Source organism: Mustela nigripes, chromosome 1 (assembly GCF_022355385.1).
Source record: "Mustela nigripes isolate SB6536 chromosome 1, MUSNIG.SB6536, whole genome shotgun sequence".
NCBI lineage: Eukaryota > Metazoa > Chordata > Mammalia > Carnivora > Mustelidae > Mustela > Mustela nigripes.
In genome coordinates, this window is record NC_081557.1 from 22,080,024 (window position 1) to 22,103,245 (window position 23,222).

At 32.6% G+C, this 23,222-nt stretch overlaps 1 protein-coding gene across 2 annotated transcripts in view; it reads right to left on the reverse strand.

The window, feature by feature from the left end:
- ELP4 (elongator acetyltransferase complex subunit 4) overlaps positions 1-23,222 on the reverse strand; it is a 243,466-nt gene that overhangs the window by 113,192 nt on the left and 107,052 nt on the right. For both annotated transcript variants that reach the window (XM_059406558.1, XM_059406566.1), the window contains exons 8-9: positions 12,379-12,487; positions 9,301-9,407 (exon numbers count right to left, since the gene is read on the reverse strand). In XM_059406558.1, coding sequence (XP_059262541.1) covers positions 9,301-9,407; positions 12,379-12,487 — 216 coding nt within the window. The remainder of the gene's footprint in view (positions 1-9,300; positions 9,408-12,378; positions 12,488-23,222) is intronic.

Consider the following 23,222-nt stretch of genomic DNA (forward strand, 5'->3'; position numbering starts at 1 on the left):
ATATTTAAAGCAAAATTTCAATGAAGTATAGGGTCAGATATTACCACTGATTTACTCAGAAATTTCTGAATGAGTGCAATATATTTTTGACAGTCTCACAAAAAATGAAACCAAATACTCAATTTCATTAAACCACTCATATTAAGTATCTTATTTCTGGAAGGCTCATGACAAAATGATTTAGTCTGATGCTCTACAACAACGGTGGGCTGACTTGACAGCACCTGACAAAACAGTTCAGTGAACTTCACTAGACCAGATACAAAGAACCTGAACCAGCTACTCTATGAAATGTCCACTGTGGCATGGAGTTATGACAGTAATAACTCTGATGAAACTTTAATTTCTACTTAAATAAGAGTATTGCTTTACTAGTTTTGTGGCTAAAAGCATTTCTGTTACACCTCAGTTTCTCCTAATTAGTCTCTTAAAAGTTCTATCTTGTAAAAACTAAAAATTTATATTTAATCTCATATTTCCTTAATGAGGAACATTTTTTTAAAAGATTTTATTTATTTACTTGACAGAAATCACAAGTAGGCAGAGAGGCAGGCAAAGAGAGAGAGGGGGAGGTAGGCTCCCTGCTGAGTAGAGAGTCCGATGCAGGGCTCCATCCCAGGACCCTGGGATCATGACCTGAGCTGAAGGCAGAGGCTTTAACCCACTGAGCCACCCAGGCTCCCCATGAGAAACATTTCTTATCCTAAACTGTAGAGTCTTTTTTAGTAATACTGATCAATAAAAAAGGGAAATATTTTGCAATCATGAGATTTATTGCTTAACTTTGCTTAAAGATGGTATTTGAAGTACTTCTAGTAAATGATACATTTGCAACAAAAAAGAAATAGGTATTAATATGAATGGCTTAAACCTTCATTAGACCAAGTTATGATTAAAAAGGAGGCAAAAAAAGAAATTTTAGAAAACTGAGTTTGTTATCTTACTACCTTATAAATTATATATGCCTTAATTATCTCACAAGATGATGCTTCAAAGATTATATATGTAAAATAATTCAGAAAAAAATATAACAACATGGTAATTATGAGCAAATTAGTATTTGCAAAAATACCTGCATGTTGAATGCAAGTGAATACAAAGATACAATAATATTACACTGAAACTAAGTTTTGGTACTTCTGAACCATATCAAAATAGTGAACCAAAGCAAGGGAACCCTGTTTCTTTGTATAGAAATATTTTCCCCACATTATGTAGCTAAGATCTAGAAATTCTACAGAGGTGGTTAGTACTTTAGGGAATGGCTTTATAGTTTGGCAAATTAATTTTTCTATTAAAATACATCTACCAAATACCAGAAATTAGTAAAAAAAAAAATAAGGAAAAGAACAATCTTGCAATGCTAATGTTATATAAGGGAGAATTTATGGTTAATTCATTCTGAATTTTATAAGGTATTTCATAAAAATAGAGTAGAAATGCTAGGGGCACAAGAACTTTTAACATGAATGTTGAAAGATTATATATCAGTGTGTGTGTGTATTTTTGTTCTTCTTTATGTCTCACAGCAGAGGCTTTGTGGCTCATGCACTGAAGATGGGATGGCAGGGCACTGTGGGGCGTGGTGAGTAGTTGTTGTTTCAGAGCCCAGGCTCTGGTAGAAGTGTCATTTCTGTCAGTTATTAACTCTGACCTTGGATAAGTTAGGTTACTTGATCTCTTTGAACCTTAAGTTTCTTCAATTATAAAATGTAGATACTCGTGGTATACAGTAGTTGTGAGATCTCTGAGTAATGCCTAGAAAGCACTTGCGGTAGTCCTAGGACCCTGCTAAAGAGTCAATAAAACTTATTATTTTTAAGTCAATAATAATTAACAGAGCTCCTGAACACGTTAACTTTCCAGTGTAACTCTGTACATGGAGTTAAAAGATCTGGATTTAATGCTAGCTCTGTGACTTTGGGAAGGTCACGCAACTCCTTATATTTCCTCACATTAGAATGTGTGTACTAATCCAATGGCAAGGGCTCCTGTGAGTATCAAATAAGAGATAGATATGGTAGTGTATGTGAAAGCACCAACACAATGCCTAGAATAAATGAGATACCCAATACATGTTTTTAAATATACTTATGGTAGACATGAATTACTCTAAAATTAGTACTTTAACAATTCAACCAATATTTGTGGCATACCTCCCACGTGTGCTTGGGATTTTGCCACAAAAAAGACAGACTATGCTCTAATCTTGTGAAGCTTACAACAAAAAAGGCTGAATCATGTTGAAAAATAACAAACTAACTGATAATTAATTGTAGTAATACATGTTACACTGAGAATTAAAATAGGGTATGTGATAGCAGATAACAGAGTGAATACTTCAAATGGGCCAGTCTGGGAAGATCTCTCTAAGGCGACTGAGATATTTAACCTGTGATCCAGTGACAAGAAAAAGCCATGAAAGGATGGAGGGATGAACATTCTGGACATACACTGTGCAAAGATCTTGAGGAAGGACTAAAGATATTTTGGGTACAAAAGTATCCCCAAAGTTACCTATATTAATCACAAAGCTCATGGATACCATATTTATTAAGCTCTAGATAAGTTCTTTCTCTTCTAGGCATTTTGGAGGTTATATTAGTAAAATATATGTTCTCACCTTCTACCTGTTGAAATGGGGTAGCCATGATTTGTCATTATTTTTTGTTTTCTATTTTTCTATCTTCCTCAGACACCATAAATAGCACATTGTAGGGGGTAGTGGTTTAGGGAATATCGTATAAACTGGGTGAGTTCTGCTACAGCAGTTCTACAAATGCTTTTAAAAAATGCCTTGAAATACTGCAATATGGTTTTCCTGGAACCATACAATAAAATACATACAGAAGTGTTTATATCTGCAAGATTCAGGATAGAAGACAGAGATTTTTTTCCTCTTTGTATCTATCCTTAGATGATGCTGAATCTGTACCATCCTAATCTCAAAAGTGAGATTGCTGGACCATAGGTACCATAGAATCTTTAACAGACTCATGAACTGAAAACTATGTGGCAAGATTCTAAATATTAGACTTTTGCTTTGTGTCACCATCTTGCTGACCATATTCCTAACATATTTCTAATATGCAGTATGACTTAGTATAAAAATTTGTGCAATGTGAACCATTAGAGTCTAAGTTCAATTTATAAAATGACCCTTTTTATATAAAAATTATTCACAGTCAAGGTGTCATAAAATAATTTAAAATACTTCTCAAAGAAAGAGGATTTATTTGATGTGATTTATTGGATGTAACAATGTCTAAGTTTTGTATCTCAGGTGTTGATGACCATACAGAAACTTTTAGAGCTATAATTGCCAAACATGAATGTACTCTTCCTTGCCAAATGAAGCTATGATGTTCGGCTAGCCCAACTAACAGGAAGCATGTGAAGTGAACACAAAAGCACACAGGCCCTATGCTGCCTAAGGGAAAGTCAGCAAGATGGCAGCTTCAATCATTCGGAATAATACTAAAGCAGCCTTAGGCTTTTCTCAGAATGGAAACATGTCACTATTACTGCAGTATTCCAACAAATCAGAATGCAGAGAAAAGAACACTTATGTAATCACATCCTAGAAGGGCACTTTACTCAACATTTAAGTGGAAAATAATTATAAAGAAATTTCAGAAAAATTGTCAGTGAAAAAAATGACTCAGGGAAAAATGTTTTTTCTTTTAATGCACTTAATAGATTTTTTAAAAGCTTACCACTTAGAATTTCTTTTTACATTCTCCTTAAGGAATTATTAATGTAAACACTAATTTTTATGAAGTGGTAAGTGAAAAGTTTGGGATTCAGGCTGCCAGTTAAGAAATATTCATTTTCCTTCTGATATAGTACTATTACTTCGGAAGTTTGATCAAAGGGGATAAAGTTCCCCAACATTTATATAGGAAGTTAAAAAAATGCTTCAAATATTTTGGGAACTTACCTAATCAGTATACTTCTAGCATGTGTCTAGTCATGTAGCCATCTTTGGTCAATCATCAAAAAATCAAAGGCAAATTGGCATGACTCAACCCTAACTTTAATACCGCATGATTGTGTCGTGTAAGCTTGTTTTGTGTGAGAGCTGCTGTGGTTTTAGTAGAGAGATTAACAACCGGACCTAAGCTGGCCTCCAAACCTTGCCCTGCTGATGCCTCCAGCTCTTTGAAGTCTGACCATCATACCTGGCAAAACAACAGTGAGAACCAGGGTGGTGTCAGATCTAATCAAGTTGGTCGCTGCAGCAGAGCTAACTATGGGGTTCACTAATTGGCCCAATTGCGGATTATACCTTTTGCTACAGATTCAAGACAATAATTTAGTTAAATGATGTGTTTTTTTTTTCTTATCTCTTCTAATTAAGATTCCAATGTGGGAAGAAATAGGATTAGACAGAGTCTCAAAACTGTGTTCCCCTTAAGGTGGTATGCACTTTTGATAGGCTCACTATGACATGTGAAATATAAAAGAGCACAGTCTTACCAACTTCTGGAGAATCTGTGAAACCTGTATGACCCTACTGGATGTCTACCTTACTTAGGAAATAAAGTGTAAATATGGGGATGGTGATATAACGAATATATTAAGATGTAAACACGTACAAAATGACATTTCCATTGTTAGAGAATGCTAATTTGAATTTACTTTTGACAAGTGATTTGATCTGGATGAACAGATGCACATGTTCCTCTTTGATTTTCTTTTGCTAACTGTAGTATATCTGGGAATTGAATATTGCAGTATTTGTAGAGGGCATCATTATCAGAATTGGTATATTGGACTATATGGTCCCTCATGCTACGACTTAATGCTCTTGAGTCAGACATTTATGTTTCCGTTATTTTTCTTTTTTGTGACATAACTGTTAATTGACAAGTAAGTTAACCAATTCTCTCCTGTATCTCCAGGTATAGTGAACAGTCCCCTTTCTACCTCCTATTTAAAACTGGAAAGACTATTGGTATAAAACATAGGCAAGTAAGGAAACCTAGGACCAAAGATATCATGCAACTCTACGTTGTCCAACATTGTCATAGTGACTACAAGAGTCTATGGTTTTACAATATGTAAAAATTTCAGATAATTCTACTGAATCATATCAAGTATACTGTAGTACTATATAAAGCTGATTTATACTGATGGCATATAATATTTTGGTCTCAATATACCTGAGAAGGAGTTTTCTAAGTAAGTGCATCAAAAATAGTTGTTATTTAATAAATAGTGGTTTATCAGTTCTTCTGTGAGAAAGTTTTTGATGACTGGAGACTCGGTACTGGAGTCCTGTGTTCTGAATTAGGGGCAAAATATTAAAGACAATCTTGAGTAAACTTAATCTATTTCGATTTTCTGGACTGTCAATATTCATTTAATGTGCAAAACCCACATAAATAAACTACTTATGATAATTACTATTTTGGGACCAATTAAAACCTATGTACATATTGTTTTACCTTATTTTTGAAAATTTGCTGTTATGATATCATCAAATTAAATGAAGCCACATTTCAAATCCTATCAAATCTTACTTGTTTAGGTATCACAATTACATCATAATGACTAATATAAAGAAAAATTTGGCTAATGATGATGCCAACATCAGAGAAGCAAAAATACAAAACTGAAAAAAAAAAAAAAAAGAACCAAACAAGTCTAAGTAGTTATTTCAGCTGGGAGGTGAAGCTATGTACCCAAGTTATATTTCTTAAGGAACTTAATGAAGAAAGTAATGTTTATATATCACTTGCCTGGTGGAGTTTATATAATACTTATAGCTGTATTGTTTGGGCAAGTTTTCAGACTCTGTAACTTATCTATCCATATATGTATTTCAGCAAGATTTTATACCTGCTAAGTGTATGCTCTGTTCTTAGTTCTGGGACAGATAGGAAGATGAAAAAGACATAGTTTCTATATATTGAGTCTATTATTATATCTTAGTAAAGCCTTTTGTTATAAAATATTCAATTACCATATAGTAAGTATAAGTAAGCCAGTAGAGGGCCTGGTACACAATAATGGCTTAATAAATCTTGGTATGATTGAATAAAGGTTATGTGGTAAGGCCAAGAAATAAGTAGCATGTCATGGTTAATCAAATATGCTAGACAGTTACATCGTACAGTTTATAAGGATTATAAATTTTTAAAGAATTGGAAAGCTATTTTTTTTTTTAACCTGAAGCCAGACTGAATCAACCTTAAATTTTCTCTTTTACCTATCCAGAATACGTGCTAAGATTTTAGTGTCATTACTATAGATATGATTCCTCTACGGTTTTTGTAGAGGGGTGAATTTATAGAACTTCATAACTGACGAACACTAGGTATTAGTAAAAATTTATTGTGATTAGATAAATGCTTCCACTTGAGTCTGAATAATACAAATACACAGTCCAAGAAGAGATAAATATTCTTTTGCCTTTTCCAAATAACTCAGAAATTTTAAAGACTGCTGTTTAAAGCTGCTCTACTTGTTAGAGGCTCTTGGTGGCTGTTAGTAAAAAAAAAAAAAAAAATAATAATAAATAAATAAATAAAAATTTAGTTTTCATCTATAAAAAAGAGTATTTAAAAAAATCAAAGAAAGGGTACCCTAAAAATAGAGATGAAGATATTTTCCTGGTTTTTTTTTTGCTCCTTGTTTCCAACATGACAATTTTGAGACTGTGTGACTGATAAGAAAATTCCACCATGTAACAAATCTACCTGTATGGAATCAGAAAAGATATCTGCTTTCCCTGCTAAACCACCTTTCTCTTCTGAAAGTAGAATGCAGATTCAATGTCTGCTATATTAGAATCTCACACTTTATAGACTAGTACACATTTTATTATTTTTATTTTATTATTATTTTTTAGTATCAGTTTAAAAATTTTGTTGTGCATATTAAAATAATGTCACTTGATAGATAAATTTTCCCCTAATAAGGAAATCCTCTTGTTTCCAGTTTCTACAATATCACCAAAGACTTGCTATCTGTTTGGTTATGTATTTTATAAGGTACAGTACTGTATTTAAATCATTTAGTTTTATGTGAACCACATGATTTTACCTTGTTATAATTATATCTATATATGTTTCTGTCAGGTTTGTTTCATTCTTAAACACCAAACTGAATTTTATTGCATGAGTGAATAAATTATTTGGAATGTGCTGTAACTATATTTCTATGTATAAAAAAAGATGAAAGTTATAAGCCAAAAAGGTAAAGGATTTGAGCAACTGTATTAAATATTGACTTTTTAAAAACCAACCACCTATTTGTGTTTTCTTTTCAAATATTTCTTCCAAATCACAGGTGATCAGTTATAATTATTCTCTTAGATTAGAATGCTGGGAATAGAAGAGAGGAAATGGAACAGAAACCTATGTGGTTTAGAAAAGATCTCACATCAGCTATAGTGGTAAAGTGTAGGGACTACTAGAACCTAAGTTCACTCAAAGGAGAGGTTCCACTTGACATTATTTAGTCCTTTATTTCTATCCCTTCAAGCCCAAAATAAGACTCAGTGTATGTGTGCATATATGTGTTGTGTGCATGTGTGAGAAAGAGAGAGAGTGAGAGAGTGAGAGAGTGAGAGAGAATAAACATAATTCACACGACAGTGCTACTTTTTTCTCTGGGTGCAACAGGATTTTCACTAGGGAATCTGCTTGGTTAGTGTGTATGATGATAGAGACGCTATCTTAGACCTGGTTGTCAGAACACACATTTGGGAGAAAGGCGTCATGCAGAGGAAAAAAACCCCACATTTTTAATGAAAAACATAAGTTCAACTTAAAACGATGAGGCATGCATTCTTGTGACACTAATTATAACTTTATACTTCCAAAATTTTTAAGCAAAGTATCGCTTAAAATGGGTAAATAATAATGGTAAATTTTTCAGTATTGTATCAGAAAAATTGAAACAAAGTTTGAACAATTACAGTGCTGGGTTCCATTTCAGTGGTTTCTTCTGAGAACTAAAGCAAATTAGCTCAAGAATCAGTATTTTTACACTCTGGATCTTTTGGCTTTAAGTGGCTTTTGAAGGGAGTATCCCCAGATGAGAAACTTCTAACACTCCTGCCGAGATGACCTGCTTGAAGAACTGGCTGCCTGATTAACTATTAACTGCTCTCAATAGGATTAGATAATTAAGGACATTGATGACCATTAATTAGGAGGAGGGCACATTAATTTGTCACTGGATAGGGCCCTTACAATGATTTATAGGTTAGTGCTACTTGCAAATGTGAAGGGAAAGAAAAAAAGAGAGAGAACCATGAAGTCACCTTATCAAGTGGCCGGCTAAAGAGGGCAGAGGGTCAAAAAAGGGCCAAAGTGGTCACTTAAGGGTGAAGTCCCAAACACCAAAGCAGTGCCAAGCCACATTGACCATCATTTGGTGATGAAGTTAAAAATATGCTAATTTATTGGTGGCAATTCTCTCTTTTTATGGTTTCAAGCAGTTAAGACAAGTGGCCTGCTTAAGAGCTTTTCATTTGAAAAGAGATTAAACAAAATGGTTTGTCAAGGCTGCTTGGCTGTTTTATGTCTTTGTTAAAAAAATTGCACCGACTATACTGATAACTATCACATCACCCAAAAGCCATCTCTCCCTGAGCATTTATTTCGTTAATAAATACATCAACTCTAATTGCTTAATAGTGCTATGTTCATTTGCTCTTTAGCAAGATTAAGTTGAAATAAATCTTTTGTACCACTACTTTCTGTCACTACTGCTTGCATGAAGGTCACCAAAAAAGTTTCAGTTTTGTAGAAAATTTGATTAAAGACCCTGGTGTAAATTATATTTTGTTTTGTTCATCATGGAAAGTGGAAAGGTGAATTCACTAATAGTAAAGAAAACTGCTTTTAGAATGTAGATAAGGATCCTCTTTACTTAGCCATACACAACTGTGGGTAGCATTCACACTCCACACACAATAATCACAGCTCATTAACATTTAATTAAATATGCTTTTGAAAGCCTTGGAAATATGCATGTCATACTTCTCATGGAAGTTTGGAGTTTACTTTGAATAGACACTTAAAACAAAATCATTTTTTACTATACTCAAATGATATGTCACTAAAAGAGAAAAAAAAAAGATAGTTCTAAAAACATTATTCTGTTACACTGAAAGAACTTAAGAATATTAGCAGGAAACATCTTCTAAGAATTTCATTAAGTAAAAAAATGTATATATATATATATACATATTATATATATATATATATATATATATATACACACACACACACACAGACCATTTAACCTCAAGTCATGAACTAAAATACAAAAATTCTCTCTTACCTCAATGGTGAATAGCTTCCTTTTTAATTTAAAAGCTAAGTCTTTGACATCAGATACATCATAAATCAAGTTATTAAGCCGAGGAATCTGCCGGATATGAATCAAACCTTGTGAAAAGGAAATTAAAAGAAAACAAAATTTAAAACACTGTCTTAGATGCATAAAATTAAGAGTCTTACAGCAGAATCCTGTAAATTTTCACACAAGCATCCTCCCCTTTTAAAACTGGAGCTTACTACCAGGAGCAATGAAGCAAATGCTGTGATTATACTCAAGTAATCAAGCAGAATAAGATAAACAGAAATCCTTGTGCGAGGAAAACTAATTGCACTTTGGTACAGAAGTACAGATGTAAAGAGGGATCTTAATACTTGTCAAAACTACAGCCGGTTTGTGTGTGATTTTCTCTTGTATTTACAGTAAGCAAATATGGGTATCACCTTGCATGCTGCTCACGGCACCACTGAGTGATCTTTATTTTATTAAATGCACCAGTAAGCAGCCAGCAAAACACGGCTTATGGGTTACTGATAACCAGTGAAGCACTAATGAAAAGTATTTCATTTTGTACCTTATTAATGACTTGAGCAAACCATTGAAGAAAACTACATTTCAGAGCACACTCTAGGATCAAACTTTAACCCCTATGCCATCCCAAGACACTCATTTCTGTGCCATGTTAGACCTTTATGTAGCTGTTATAAGCTTTGTAACAGTGCTAGGTAAACCGTGAGCTTTGGCCTCTTGTCAGTAGAAACACTTGCTAATTTCTTCTGACAAGGGCACTGGATGCCTTTTGTGCAGCTTAATGCAGTTTCTGACTAAACTCGGGGTCATCTGCCACAGATGAAGACATGGAAGATTCTTCAGTGCATCTCTCTGCCTGAAGTGCATCTCTCCGCCTAACTCAGCCCCTATTTAAAAATCATTGTCCCAAAGACATTGATCTCTGTACATGGGGGAAGAAAGCAAATCCAAATCTGAACAAATGAGATGCCTCTTATTTAAAGAACTGTTTCTCTAGTATACAGTGTGTGTGCGTTTGAAGGCATAGGAATGTATGTATTCGTTTTAGCTTAACAGGGTAAACCTCTAGGTTCTTAACTTTCAAAATGGTCCCTTCAAAAATAATTCACTGAAATATCTGATCTAATTTATTAAACTTAAAAAAAGGCAAAATATGTTATGAAGACAGTTTTTAGATGCAGATTAAAAATATCTTAAACAGAGCTATTTAGTAAAATACATTAAAAATGAGCACACCGGACTTTCACTTGCACATTCCTCATTTTATCTTGATATGTATGTGTTGGTTTAGCCCTTAAGTCAGGAGGCCTTATACAATGAATGAATACAGTTTATCTTCTTATTAACAGAAATGTTACTTCTTGTCAAAGCCATTCATGAATCTGTTCCTAATGATTTATCGATTCAGGGATTTCAGCACAAAACATCATGGCCTTTCACCCTTGAAATGTTTTAATCAAAATAACAGTCTTGGAATATAAAAAACAATTTACTAAATTTATTAGGTCATAATATTTACAAATGATACTCAGATATAATTTATTAAGGCAGTATTTAACTTGAGTTGTTTTAAAAGAAAGTGGAAATAAAAACAAATGAAAAAAAAGTCATCCAGTTATGAAACAAATAAGTGCTAGGGATGTAATGTACAGCATGGTGACTATGCTTAACAATAATGTGTTGTATATTTGAAAGTAGCTAAGAGAGGAGATCTTAGACTTCTTGTCACTAGAAAAAAAAAATCATTGTGAACTATGTGTGGTAATCTATGTTAATGAAACTTAACTCTTGCAGTCATTTTACAATACATACACCTATCACATCATGACTTTGCACACCTTAAACTAATACAATGTGGTATGTCAACTACAGTTTAACAACAAATTAAAAAAATAGTTTAATCTTAATAGTCCTCTTCCTATAATAGTAACAATAATGGATTAAATAATTATACATAGGGCTAATCTGGGCATATAGCATACACAGTTATGCAAGTTAATAATCATGAGGTGAATTATTTTATGTAGCTTTTGTTCATAGCTTGTAGTTTCTAGCCTTTGAAAAATACTTTATTGTTAGATTATACTGTTCTATTATTTTTTAAAAGATTGTATGCTGACTCTTCAAAGCAATGGTGGTTATCATATAAAGTATCTTCTAATTTTTTTTTTTTTTGTAGAGTCAGGAATTGTTATAGTCCTGCAATCACAATCTTATATAATCTTCTAGCAGGGTTCAAATAAGCTATTCAGTCTTTAGAGGTTTCCATGGAAGTATAGTAGGTCCATAATAATAAAAACAGCAATAATTGACATTTACTCAGTATAATAGGTAAAAATCATTCACCATATTCTGTATTTTATTTATAGATGAGATGTAAAAAATTATTAAACCTTTCCTATTTCAATGATTCTATGTAAGAATCTTTATGTTTAAAAAATCTCCAAATTAACCAAATGACCAAAATATTGCTAAGAACTTCAAAAAATAATTAAAATCTGATTCGTTGACCTGTATTTATACTAGGATCGCAATATTATAAAATCTCCTCAAAACTCAAACAACAAAATGAGCAAAGTTCAAATATAATCAAAGATGTTCACTTCATGAAAATGTGACTAACTAGGACTTTTATAACATAATAAATATGAATTTTATTTATTACATAGGTAGGCTTTGTAAAGTGTAAACCACTACACAAAGCTGTTATTAATGGAGTTAATATGATATTTATTTCAAAATGGCTAATAAGTATAACTAATTTCATGACAGCTTTAAGTCTCTGGGACAATAAAATATTTTTCTGACTGAACCATGCCTTAGTACATGGGTTGGACTTATTTCAAGCAGTTACCATAATCCATAGTCTTAATGTAGTTTGGTGATAAGCTGCCATGAAAGAACGGTCAGGAATGGAAAACATTTGACAGATGTATTATAAAATAAAATTCTTGCTACTTGACAGTAGATACTATGACCGGATACAATGCTTCCAGGTAAACCTAAAGGCAACCCAGGGTACTCTCTTCCCGTGATAAAGGTGCTGCTTACCATGATAATCCTTATATAATGGGTTGGTTTCTCTCTCAGAACCAATGAATGATTCCAGACCAACTACTGTATCTGACAAGTTTGTAACACGAGTAATAACTGCTTTATTCTGTAAAACAAGAAAACAAAACACTCATTTTATGTTTAAAAACATAATATGTATTCAGTGCCATTATGCCACTTCAGTGAAAATGGTAGAGGAGATAAACTATCAACATAGAGGAGTAATTCAAAGCTGCCACAGGATGAAAACTGGATGAAAATATGCTCTTAATTGAAAATTCTCGCCCATGTAGGTATGCTACTCTAGTTGGAAGAGCTGAGGGGACATACCTTATTTTTGGTAGGGAACATAAATGATTATTTTTCTTCTGTTTTAAGGGTCAAGGCTACCTTTATCCTCACACACTATTACTTTACCCATTGGAAAATCTGACATCAGGATTCAGAAGCAGAAGATAGTACAGTATAATGTGGTGTAAGGCAAGGTCCCACTATCATCTGTCAACTGGGACCAGGTCCCAGCCCTGTAACAGCTGAGGTCCTCTGTATCATTTCAGAAGCACGGAAGGGTCCAGCTAAGAGACTGCAACATGGCTAGCTCTGGAGTCTTCTGTTCTCTCCTTCCAGATGCTGCTATTTGGCTCTGGGATAACAATAAAGGCAAAGAAAAGATGGTAGAAGACTAACGCTAGACTAGTAGCCTATGCTTTTTTTCCAACACAACCTGACATGAACCAAAAACATGCTAAATAATGCATTGTTTAAAAAGGTCATATTTTAAGTAGTGAAGGTTCTAAAATGCCCAGAATTTCATGGCTATAAAAAAATCATTAAAAATATAATCATTAAATACCCCATAGGTTCTCCTGAATTGTATTATTTAATGGAGATTCAGTATTTCTTTTAGCCCCTGACAGAGTGATACGTCAGCAAATGTTTTGTATGTTATAACGTCTTTCATATGTTATAACATTTTTGCTCTCAAGTTCTAGGTAAATTGAAAAAAATAGTTCTTTGTAAAATTTTATAATTTTGAAACTCCCATTTTAGACCCTGGTAATATCTACCAGTTTAAAAATAATCTTTAGAAAAGGATGGGAAATGTAAAACAGTTAAGAAAACTTTAGTTTGATCCTATGACCCCTGTTAGAGGAAAGTCTAATGAAAGTGAATGAAACACATTCACTTTCTGAAAACATGATTGACTACTGAGCTTACTAGTATTCCTCTGTTTCTTAAGTCCTCTAGTAGAGATTGCATAAGAAAGAAAAACAAAAGAAAACTGGTCAATGTTATCTGACTCAGTCTGAAATACATAGTAGTATCTGTCACTAAACATTATGCTGAAATGACTGGTTAACTCATACCTAGGGCAGTATTTGGAACTCCTCTGTAAGTGGAAATGTGTGTTGTATAAAGAATATTTTGGCCTTTGAATCAGTGCTCTTAAAAGGAACCAGCAAAAATAGTTATCCTTAATTGGCTTTAATACTCTTAATCACGTGGGTACCAAGTGTAGAAAAACAAACATAATTTGAAAATGCCTATTTTTTTCTAAGGCAATTTTTCATTCAATGGTGAGAAAATAATACAGATTGATTCCTTACTTTCAGTTCTATGCCACAGGGGATGGTCCTACTCCAGGAATAACAGGGGCTTCAGAGGCCATAAACAAGTTCCTCTCAATATTTCTTTAGCCAAAGACCATTATATCAAACTCATCCAGGTTGGGTTTCAGCCAGTTATTCTTCACCCAAACAAAAATGTCTGCCAGACATTCCAACAGCTGGGAGACAGTTCACAATGAGTCAACTTGAAAATGATTCATTGTGCTGAGTACTGAACAATGTTGGGGTGGGGGTGGGGTGTGGCTGGGTTGGTTGTAGAGGGTGAGAACAAGTGGGAGATGAAGAATAACCATGTGGTTCTCCCATGAAGAAGAATCTTAGATAACAACCAGCAGGCTCTTATCATTTCATTTTTAGGATAAACTCAACTGGGAAGAGTACTCCTGTCATGGACCCTCAGATGAACAAGCACTTATAAAGGCTACTGACAATATTTCTTAATCAAAAGGTCAGATTTCCTTTTATCTATACATAAAAGACTAAACCTTTGTATCTAAATATCTGAATCTAAAATGATAAAAGTTAGTTTTGTTAGAACTCAACTATTCAGATATGTAGTGATATAAGCTAGGGCTTTTTCAATTATTTTAATAATAGAAGTTGTAAGGTTTAAGGATGGAATTAGTCTTCCATTCAAGTAGTATATAAGCAAGGTCCTGTATATTTAGATGGACACCCTGACATTCAAAGAAGGTTTCTTTCTTTAACCTTAAAATTTACTAATAAACCACTTAACACCCTGTAACATTTGTCAACATTATAAATCTTTTTAGGGTAATTTATGGGAGATTTTAAAAAATCAACCCTCCACTTGGTGGAGAAAAATTAATGAATTGCAAAATAAAAGATGTATACAGGCTGGGTTTAGAAATCTCAGAAACTCATTCATATATTTAATTTATTGTGTTTCTAAGCTCTATCAGTTTATACTACAGTTATTAATTATAAACTAAATTTGATTTTAAAAGCTTTGATGAAGCATTAGAGCAAGAAAAAAGTTTTAATCATTACCACAAAGTAAGTTATATTTAACAATGACCTTACTGTTTTCTGCACAGCAGTTTTGAAAGTTTATGTAATGTGGTAAGCTAGATGGTAAAAGTTGACAGATACTAAAAAAAGTCTATAGAATAAAAAGTACTGGAAATTATGTAAGAATAACATCTAAGTTTCTGACTGAGATAATCTTTACCTTAATTATAAACTCATTCAGTATTCCGGTGATGAGATATTTGGGCATGTAAATGTACATATTTTTTAAAAAGCTGAAATAGTGTTACAGATTCCTTCTGTACCTCCAAGATGCATAGGGAGTATGGTATACTGACATAATCATATCTTAACAACCACTCTTGTCAAAAGGTCTCTCAAATCATAATGCTAATACTAAGCGGTCTTTTAGATAAAGATAGGCAAATTTACTTAAAAGAGTCTAAAATTAATAGCTTTAAAAATCCTCCAAAGCATAACAATCACAATTCACTTTAGGGCGAATGCACTATGGACAATAAATTGTCATAATATAATTCACAGTGTTCAGAAAGCTTTAGCATAATGCTCTGAGCAGAGAGGCCTTAAACTTCCACATTCTCATCTTCACAGATTCTAAGTGTTTTTATGTTATTAGCCAAGATGTGAAGCATCTTTGATTTCTGCAGTATATGTGACTGGAAATGAAGAATCTCAAGGTATTTGTGCATCAATTACTGGGACATAAAGTTTGAGTAATTTTTGTGTTAATTTTGAAGTTGCTAACATTACAGTTTCTAATAAGGAACATTTGAGTAAGGGCATTCAGGATTCACCAGTAGGAGTAAATTAATGGTTATATTCATGCATGGCACAATGACATCACCCAAGTATGTACAATGGTACTGCCACCCCTCCTCCTTGCCCATCTGGATGTGAAAATCCAGGATGGCTCAAAAGTCCTCCCTCTACTAGACAAATCTCCCTTCACTCCTGGGTGAAAGTTGTCAGCTCTGGACAGTAGCCAAGACATGACTAGGAGGGAAGCCAGAAGAGAAGAGAGCCGGTGTCCAGGAGTTTTAAGAGTTTGCTGGCAGTCTCAAATAGCATTGTATTAAGTTACATAAAAGGTTCTTAAAGGTTCTTAAAACTTGCAGTGCAATTTCTTAATTATTTATTTAGATTTAAATCATGTCAAATGCTGTTGCAAACAAAAAAGGCAAATCAAAAGGCAAATCAAAAGTCCAGTTGGTCATTTTTTACCCCAATTTTAATTTCACAAAATATTTCAGTTTTTATTTTGATTATTTCTTGCTTGGTTTCATAGGATGTTTCCTGTTTTCTTTTATAGAATGGTAACCTCTTTATTAGGATATGCCAAATCCATTAAATGGATTTTAAATAAAGGAAGATTAGTTTAATGCTCCCTTGCAATTCAAAGCTCATTAAACCAAAACTATGAACTTCAACAGATAAAATTCAACTACTGCCACATAAGCTCCCTCCATTTTCTAATAAAAATAGTTGAGATACCTCTTTAGAGTAACCAAGTAACAATCAGAAACCCTAAACCCTGAATGTTTTCTTACTTTCTTTGACCCAATTATCTCAACAATATAAAAAGATACAGTTTGTCCCAATACAAAGTATACTGCCCGGAGAGATTTTTAACAAGAGATTAAAAAGTAATTAACCAGTCACTTAATTATTAAGAAGCTTGAAAAGAAAAAAAAATCAATTGACAAAAACATTTATGCAATGGCTCAAATAAGTTTTTGAGTTACTAAAATAAGAAAGGTAGCAAATATACAACATAAAAGGTAGAGCTCCCATTTGATATATGGCACACATAACAGATTTGGGACTACAATAGTGCAAAAGCACTACTAAGTTAATATTGAAAAGTTAAAGAAAGATTTAAATTACTTTATGTTTGAATCTATTACATGATATGATGTGTGTCTATATGTGTGTGTATGTTGGGGGCGGGGGAGAAGAATCCCAAGAAAAGCAAGTATACTACTCCACAGCTCACGTTATAACATTTTTCTGAGAAATAATATGCATAGAAACACAGACATACTAGAATTAATGACATTTCTTTGTCATGTAATTTTAAAAAGCTTGAATAAAAGAGAAATCGAGAGATATGTAATGCGGTATTTGTTTTTCTATGTTTATTAAGTTCTACATTCTTTAGGATTGAGACTATGAAGTAATAAAATTGTTTATACTGTAAGTTTTTACAAACCTTCCATCTTCCCCAGAGTTGTCATTTACTCATAGATTAAATTTTGATTTTATAAAAATATTTTATAGTGGGAAAAATAATTCTGTTCATAATTATTTTGAGTTTAAGAAAGAATATAATTTTATCAAATCAAGTTATACTAATAAATATTTATAATACCTTAGTAAAGGTATTAGATTAAATCTTTCCAGATTTAATACTGAACTTTTATTGAAATTCACATAGCTAATTTTAAAATACAGAGGAACTTGCATAAATTTTAAAAATTGTAGCTATAACACTCTCTTGGTAGCATCATATATGGTATTTATGTAGGAACATCATAAACATATTTTGATTCATTGTTCTAATGCTTTAAAACATATCCACAAAAGAGCTTATGGCAAATATACTTAACTTCAAGGGCAAAATAAATTGCTAAATTGTCAAATTCTACTAGGATTAAGCAACGGAGCCATATCTTTTTGTGATTTCTATGTGTTCAAATACTTGGTATTCTAAGTTTTGGTGTGAAAATTTTTTTAAGAACACATGATATTGTTTTCAGAAATATTACTTACATTTACACTGGCTTCAAATAGTACCTGCTTTGCAGAACATCAGTTTTTTTTTTTTCCAGTTTTCTTTTCAATAGGTTATTCTATTAAACATTTTAAAAAATCTTAATATAACACTCTTATACATGGGGTAAGCAAAATATTATAATGAATAGGGTCAAGAGAATAATGGTATAATATTCAAAATTAATTTTAGGTATTTTTACATAAATGATAGTTTCATACTACACATATGGACATTTGCATCTTTGGTTTAAAAATATATAATGGGTAACTTCTTAAATCAGAAATTTGTTGCCTACTACTTTCTACTTGAAACTGTTAAAATGTAATTCACAGATGTCCAAAAGCTCATAGCTTGCCTGGAAAAACAATTGCTAATATCCAAATATCAAACAGAGCATCCAGCTGATGTTTGTGATGCAGTGGTAGGTTAAAGATACTAAAGTTTAAAATCAGCTTAGAATAATCCCATATTGAGTATAAAATGATAGCCTGTCATCAGGAACAGGCTGACAGAGCCAGGTCCAGATGGGAGACTGGCTGGGAAAAGAGCTGAGGCAGGTGGGAAAATGATGGGAACCTGACGGCAGACAGGACTACTCCCTCTGCTGGCAAGGTTCTCATCTGCTTGAATTTTTAACTAATGACTAGCTTTTCTTTAATTATTGAAGATAACACCAATAAATTATGTAAGGTCTTCCTTCTTTAGTTGGCTGTTCTACATTTGCACATTTTCAAATTCATGGTATCCTATTTTTCACCAGATTAATTTCTCAGAGATATAAGGATCCAATGTTTCACCAGGAGGTCCAATTATTTATCTTGTAATTTAATTGCATCCTAAGCATAAGCAAATGTAGCATTGCTTTTTATAATATAAGGCCTTTAAAAATTCAGAATGCCTTTGATTTTATATTTGTTGATTTACGTACTTTCTTGAAGAAAAACATTTCTTGGGCTACCGACTTCACAATCTCTTTCTCAGGCTCTGCATAATGCCCCGTAATGAAATAATATAGAAATGAACCATATAAATCAACTATACAGGGAACAAGGAAACAGCATGTCACAGCAAAACAGCATAGATGTACAGCGCCAAACCTATCTGATAATCTAATGATCTGAGTTTACAGATATTATGTACTAATATGTAAGAAATTAAGAACTAATGTTTACACAAAAAATTTGTTAAATTTTACAGAAAAATTATTCAATATTTGATTTTCAATGTAAGTTAATAGCTGCAGCAAAAACATTTAGTAAAAATCTGTTCTAAGATTTTGGCCTACAACCAGAAGCTCCCAGAACAGGAGGGATCAGCTTTTTCACCCACTGTTCTCATCTGAATCCTGGCTTAAAAGCTATTCCAGCTCCCAGCTTTCCAGAAGGCTCCATCCCAGGAATCCCTGCCTGCCATTTGGTTTGCTGATTTTAATCTCTCAGGACTTTCTTACAGTGGCTCTACTATGCTGAACTGGCACTTGCTTCTAGAAGTGAGTTATTATTAAACCTGTAGGTCAATTGTGGCACTAACAACTCTTTGGAAGCTTTCAGCCACAGTGTACAATTTGCTAGTCTAATTAAATATTAATTCTAAGTGTTACATTTTGTGGCTAAGAGCTTTTATTTTCCATCATCAGCCTGGAAGAGAAAGAGGTTACAAGGCTAATTTAATCTCTCCCCTTGTCCTCCCCAACATTAAATATTAACTACATAGGGTGCGAAAATATTATTAAAGAAGCAGAAACTCTTTATATAATAATAATGCAATTAATAGCAAAAGGCTAAAACATAATGTTAGGATATAATATATGACCTGGTACTTAAAGAGTTTTAAATTATATTTAGTTACAAGCACATTTTCTTTCAATATTAAGAAATAAGTATCTTTTTTTGAAGATAGTAATCTTTCTTTAAGAGAAAGTATGCATCCAGGTATATAAGTAGGAAAAACTCAAAACTTACATTTTCTCACAGGTATTTTTCAGACAGCTTGTAACACCAAAGACTAAAAGCTTAGTAATTTTATTTGTTAAAAAAAGGCAAAATTAAATAAAGTTGTATCTATTTTCTGTACATAAAAAGTGATGAAGTCAAAAATAGTTTATAATAAAAATAATTAACATTAAAGATCCTTTTTCCTTTTTTCTTCTACCATGTTCAAGTGGACTGAACACAGAGGTCTCTTTCTGCTTCTGTTCCCAGAACAGTTGTGTCCATGCGTGGACACTGGGCATTATAAAGACTGCAGTCCAACAGCCAAAGATTCCATATGCCCTAACAGATGACTCAATCTCCATACTGTGATGAGACGTTTCACTATTTCTATCATTGATATATTTGAAAATTTTGGCTCTAAACAGTACTTTAACAACCACCATCACTACAAGGAAATACAGTAGGAATCACTGTATGAAATGTAATATCACAAAGTTATTTTAGAACAAAAAAGTTTTAAAATTATTTTTCTTTTTATGGCTTGCTGAATATGCTTTGGTTAGATTAAGTATAATGAAAGATTTCTAAGTGGTAATTTTTCCACATTTATCTTATTGACCATTTCAAATATCTTGCTCTTATTTAATATGCATAGTTACACTAAGGTAAAATGTTACGTACTCTGCAACTAATTGTATATATAGACAGAAACTTACAGATAATTTGGAGTTTATTTGTATAAAAAGTTTCAAACATCCTTGGCCAAGAAAGTAAATTAAATACATCTGTAAAATATATATAAGCTAAGATTTCATTTAAAAAATTAATCAGATACCAGAATATGTAATATAAAACAGAAGAAAATAAAAACTGGAGCTATAAGAATTACAGATTCTTATAAGTAGCCTACAGTAGCAAAGTCTATTATTCACTATTGTGAAGAATAATAGATTCTTTTACAATGCACCAGACTCATATGAAGTTACTAAATTTTCAAAGATTAGAATTTGACACATATGGTGCAATATTAAAATAGGTTTAATACAATTCAGCAGAGTTCTTAAAATTGCTTCTTTTTTACACTTTTAAAAATGTTAATTTCTTACAAGCTACTTCAGACTGGTTGAAAAGATCTAGAAAAATAAAAACCAGATTCTCAGTTGAGAATACCTTGATTAAGGAACTCATGAAAAACTGACAGCCAGAATATCTAACTTTATCTTCTAGTAATTGGTAACTATGATCAAGAGATTAAACCTAATCTCTAATTTTCATCCTTAAATATTGTCCTTAGCAAAGTGCATTTAAACAGACCACTTAAAATAGATTACATTATGTGACAGAAGGTGATGCTATGCTTCCTATAATGACACTCTTATCAACAACTACATTAAAAATATTTCCCAAAATTTTATAGATGTAAACTCACAAAAGTATGTTGTTCCTTCACCATGTAATTATTTTTAGTTCTTGTTTTAAAAATAAAAGATTTCACACTGAGAGAAATTCACAAGGCCACTGGAGTCCACATTTCATGATCCCATATTAGTGGTTAGTTCTAAGCAGTCCACTACCTAACTTAGAGTTTAGCTGCTAAGATACTCAGCATGAACACAAAAGTTTATGGATGTGAAAAGACTTGTTCTGAATTTCTCTATTTGAAACATTCATTCATTGCAATGGGTTCAAAGCTTTATTACCTTAATGTAAAATATTAATATGAAAATATATCAATTAAATAACTAAAACCTTCAATTTTCAAGAGACATTATAACAAGACGTTTTCTTCCTGCTTTCCTTCAGAAAATAAACTTTCCTTAGTATAAAGGAACATACTGGTGATGGTTTTCTTTAAAGAGATAGATGGGGGAAAATGTCCACAGATCAAATTGTTGGAAAACTTTGGTTAAATGATAAAAACTGAATAAGACTATTAAATGACCAAATGCCAATGACAATAAGTCAAAATATGCTCTAGGCCACTTTCAAATGAGGAATCTATTTTGAATAAAATAAAGTTTAAATAGTTTATAAACTAATGTTCTGTAAGCAAATACATTAAATGTTGGCACTATTTAGAAGTATTCTAGAATGAGAAAATATTATTTAATATTTTATCATGAATAATGTCAGAGAAGTTTTCATCCCTGCATTATTACAGTTAAGGAGAAATTTATTAGGTTGTTCTTTATATTTAAAAATTCCTTTAAAAAGTAGGATATGACAGTTTGAATAAATTAGCAATAATAAAAAGCAAATTTTCTTCCTGAAAGGGAAGCTCTGAGAAAGGCATAGAAAAATATCTCCCCACCTATTTTAATCAAAATTCTAAGTTCTTTGATATTTATTTCCTTACAGTTTCAGGTAAAAGTGTTTTTGATCAATAAAAACAAATCAAGAACAACCTGTCATAGATTGTGTAAATAAAATGCATTAGTTAAGAGAAATTTACTTTCCTTTTACCTTACCAGTGAACTCATAATAAGGCATAAAGCTAATTTTTTTGGCATAAAACTTAATTTTTATTTCCAAAAAGAACAAAAGTTATCAGTTATCATTTTCTTCAAGTACACAATTGTCACTAGAAACTAAAAATGAAATTAATTTAAAAGGCAGAAAATGTTATATAATTTGGAGGTAGATGACGGATTTTACTATTAGTAAGCCAGTTCCCATTTATAAGAGCAAAAAAATGATAGTTTCATATCTTGCTAGTTGTGGAAATCAAACAGTACCCTATTGTAACTGCTTCAAAGGCATCACTTTGCAAAAAATCTCATTAAAAAGTTTCGAACAGTGCACAAACATTTCTAACGGTAAATGGGAAGAAGCAGTAGAATGTTCAATGTACCTGAAACAGAACCACCTTTAAATTAGAAATTTATACTTAAGTTTTAAAAAGCTTAAGTAATATTCTCATACTTAAATAATACATAGTGAGAGTTTCAAGGTAGGGTTTAGTTATTTTTCTTAGATGTAACCTTCCCTCTTCCCCCCCCCCCCCCCCCCCCCCCCGACACCCTTCCTCCGACAACAGTTTTGAACAGTTGAGTTGTGAGAACGTGAGCAGCTGCTGTTATTATAACTAAAGGTCTGTCTACGGCTTGAGTCTGAGAGACCACATGTTCGGCTGTCCTCTCATCTTGCCATCCTCACCAATTAACTATTAACATGGAGGGCTGTACACATGCTCTGGGGGGCTCTTTAACAGGCTTCTTGGCGAGTGGAACAACTACACAGCAGGGATCTGGGAACTGGGTAATGCTGGAATATAGGGGAGCCGGCCGTAGTTCTGCTCTTTCTAAGGACACTTGACTCCATCGTCTAGCATGTGACAAAGTTTGTATTTAACTTGGCCGTTTTCACATATATTTTCAATACAATGTCTCTGAGCAGATGCCCAAACTATTTTCTAGAAAGAGACATATTAATATGAGTAATGTTATAACCTCACAGGGAAAATTGTTTAAGACAATACATTTATTAAGACACTCA